General features: G+C 43.7%; 1 protein-coding gene across 1 annotated transcript in view; it reads right to left on the minus strand.

The window, feature by feature from the left end:
- The window catches only part of IL6ST (interleukin 6 signal transducer), a 32472-nt gene extending 31832 nt beyond the window's left edge, over positions 1-640 (minus strand). Inside the window, exon 1 of the mRNA XM_006021248.3 lies at positions 560-640. Coding sequence (XP_006021310.1) covers positions 560-626 — 67 coding nt within the window. The 5' untranslated portion in view covers positions 627-640. The remainder of the gene's footprint in view (positions 1-559) is intronic.
- Between the last annotated feature and the right edge of the window lie 2068 nt (positions 641-2708).

The following is a 2708-nucleotide window of genomic DNA, read 5'->3' on the forward strand; positions in this document are numbered from 1 at the left end:
AGAAAATTAACCTGAAGTGGCAGTGGCCACCATGGAGCACGAATTCGTAGGATAGGTCCCTACACAAACCTATACATTATCCAGTTCCTGACTGGGTCTCACTAGGTGTTACATCAACAGCTTGCTGTTTTAACAAGTTCTGTTCCAATTGAGGTGCTGGACTGAACTTCATTTCAAGTTACCCAAGCAGGTTTGGGGTATGTCTATACAAGAACAAATATGCCCCTATCTTACTCTACATTATAACAATACGATGTCATTGATACCAGTCATAAAATGGGAGCAAAAAACCCCAAACAAACCCCAAAACCCCACCAAAAAACTTTAAGTCCATTAGTGCTGCACAAGTCAAATCAAGAAAATGGACACACAAGTAAATATCCTTCAAGTCAGAGGATTGATTGTTTTACTATAGCATTAAGAGCACAGGCTTCAGTTCCTATTGAACTACATATCCCATTTGAGGTAACATTTTTTTTTTCTATTCAAGTACTTACTCATAAGCTTTGCCAGACTTATATGTCTTTCTTTAATGTTATAAAGGTATGAGTAGTCTTACCTCGAAGACCGCAAATACTCAGGAGAAAATATAAGATGTGTACCACCCAGCTCCATCCAGAAGGCATGTTGCAAAGAACTCCTATAACAAAAGCAAAAATGTTTATGTACTTTATAATTTACTCCTGCAATCCCTAAAAGAATGTATGATGTGAAAACTTCCAATGCATGCATAAAACAGGCTTTGTAGAGGTGATGCCCAGAAAGGAGGAGGAGGGAATAGAAAGCGTCTTACTCCATCATTTGGGGCTTGACTCTATTGTCTCACAAGGGCCCTTCCAGCCCCTGATGTCTATGAAAAAAAAAAATCACTATTTATAGACTTTTAGATTGCTCTTTTAAACTAAAACTACACGCCTGTTCAGTGAGCGTGAAAGTACGGCATGGGGGCCCATACAAAGCCTGTAAGTTGCAATAGTTTTTGTTTATATATAAAAAGCCAAACAAGTATTTTTAAAACAAGGCTGATAAAAATATTATTGATTTAAGTTTTAACATAATCTCTTTAAAATATTTACAGAAGAGATGTGAATCCATGAACACTATCAAAAGCCTTTATATTTCACTTGTTATATATAAGCAAACAAAGGAAGACAAACCCAAACACCTAATTTACCAGTCTGAAGAGGTTTCTTTTTTTAGTGTGAAATTATAGGGATGATAAAGCAAAATCCTAAATACTTAACCAAAGTACAAATCATTGAAGTAATGAGATTGAGGTCAGCCTTTATCTCTGAAGATTAGCTTTTCAAATCTGCCAAAAACCAAACATTCTTCGTTTATGGACAGGATTTAGATGTACCTTCTTAAGCACAAAGGGCAAGCCTTAAATTTCTAAAGTCACTAATGGTCAGCTGACACTTCCTGCCAAAAATGTCCCCACGCACAGTTTAATTTTGCAGTTACATTTTAATCCATTTTTGCAAAGGTTTGAAAGTAGTTTAATTTCACATTCCATAGTCTGCGAACTCTACCCCCTGACATTTATTCCGTTTCTATAAGCACAGGAGTCTGCAACTTTAGATATACATTTGGAGCAATGAAATCATTCCACAGCATGCTTTCCTCTTCCCACAGGTATCTCCACATTTCTTTTTTGACAGGCCAGCATAGCATGGGAATGAGAAAACAGCCTACAGACTTCTCCCTCTAACTGGAGGCAAACTACAGAGGATGGTGGTAGCTCACCACATTTGCTATAGAAGTGTATTGCTTATTCCTATAGGAGGCAAGCTAACTATATGCACTGCATCTATTCACAGGTGTTCCAAAAAGTGTTGAATGCAGGAAAAATGCAAGGACAAGTCTTGAAAAAAGTCAGACCATCATGGACTGAGTCACTTAGGAGCCTGGTAATTCAACAGCTAAAAAACTTTCACCACTATTTTTCAGTAACACCTATAGTGTGCATTCCACCATTTAAACTCACTTCCATTTTCCTCTCTGAAATTCTCAGCATACAGAAATTTCCCTCGATTTATGCAGCAGATGCGTTCCCAGGGAACAGTGCATAAATTGAATTCGCATAAAGCGAACCCAGTTTACAATGAAACAGATAGGGATGTGTTCCCAGGGCAGTGAAGGAGGGAGGGAGTGAGGCTGGGGCTAGGGAAGGGGTGGGGAGAGGGGCATGGTGCAGCCCAGTGGCTGCAAGCAGGTAGCGTCTGCCATTCCTGGGGCTGCAGCAGGGGCAGCACTGGGCTCTTCATGGTGCTCAGGGTGGGCAGCAGCCCCACTCACTCCACTTCTCCCCACTCACCGCAGCCCCTGCTGCAGCAGCCCTGGGAGCGGCCGACGCAAGGTCCCTGCAACCACTGGGCTGCATTGTGACCCGGTCTCCCCAGCACGGTGCAGCCCAGCGGCTACAGGCGGCTTGTGTCAGCTGCTCCCATGGCTGCAGCAGGGGTGGGCAGCCACCTACAGCAGGCTGGGGACAGTGACTGCACCAGGCTCTTTCCAGTGCTTGGCAGTGGTGCTGGGAGGGCAGGTTGCAGGGGGCTACAGCAAATTTTGAGGTGGCAGCAGCCACCCTCGCATCACCATGGTTCACTCTGAGCACTGGGAAGAGCCTGGTGCCTGGCCCAAGCCTGCAGTGGCCACTGGCCCCAGCCTGCTCTCATCCAGATGCAGGTGGCTGCCCGCCCCCGCTG

Source organism: Alligator sinensis, unplaced genomic scaffold (genome assembly GCF_000455745.1).
Source record: "Alligator sinensis unplaced genomic scaffold, ASM45574v1 scaffold123_1, whole genome shotgun sequence".
Classification (NCBI taxonomy): domain Eukaryota; kingdom Metazoa; phylum Chordata; order Crocodylia; family Alligatoridae; genus Alligator; species Alligator sinensis.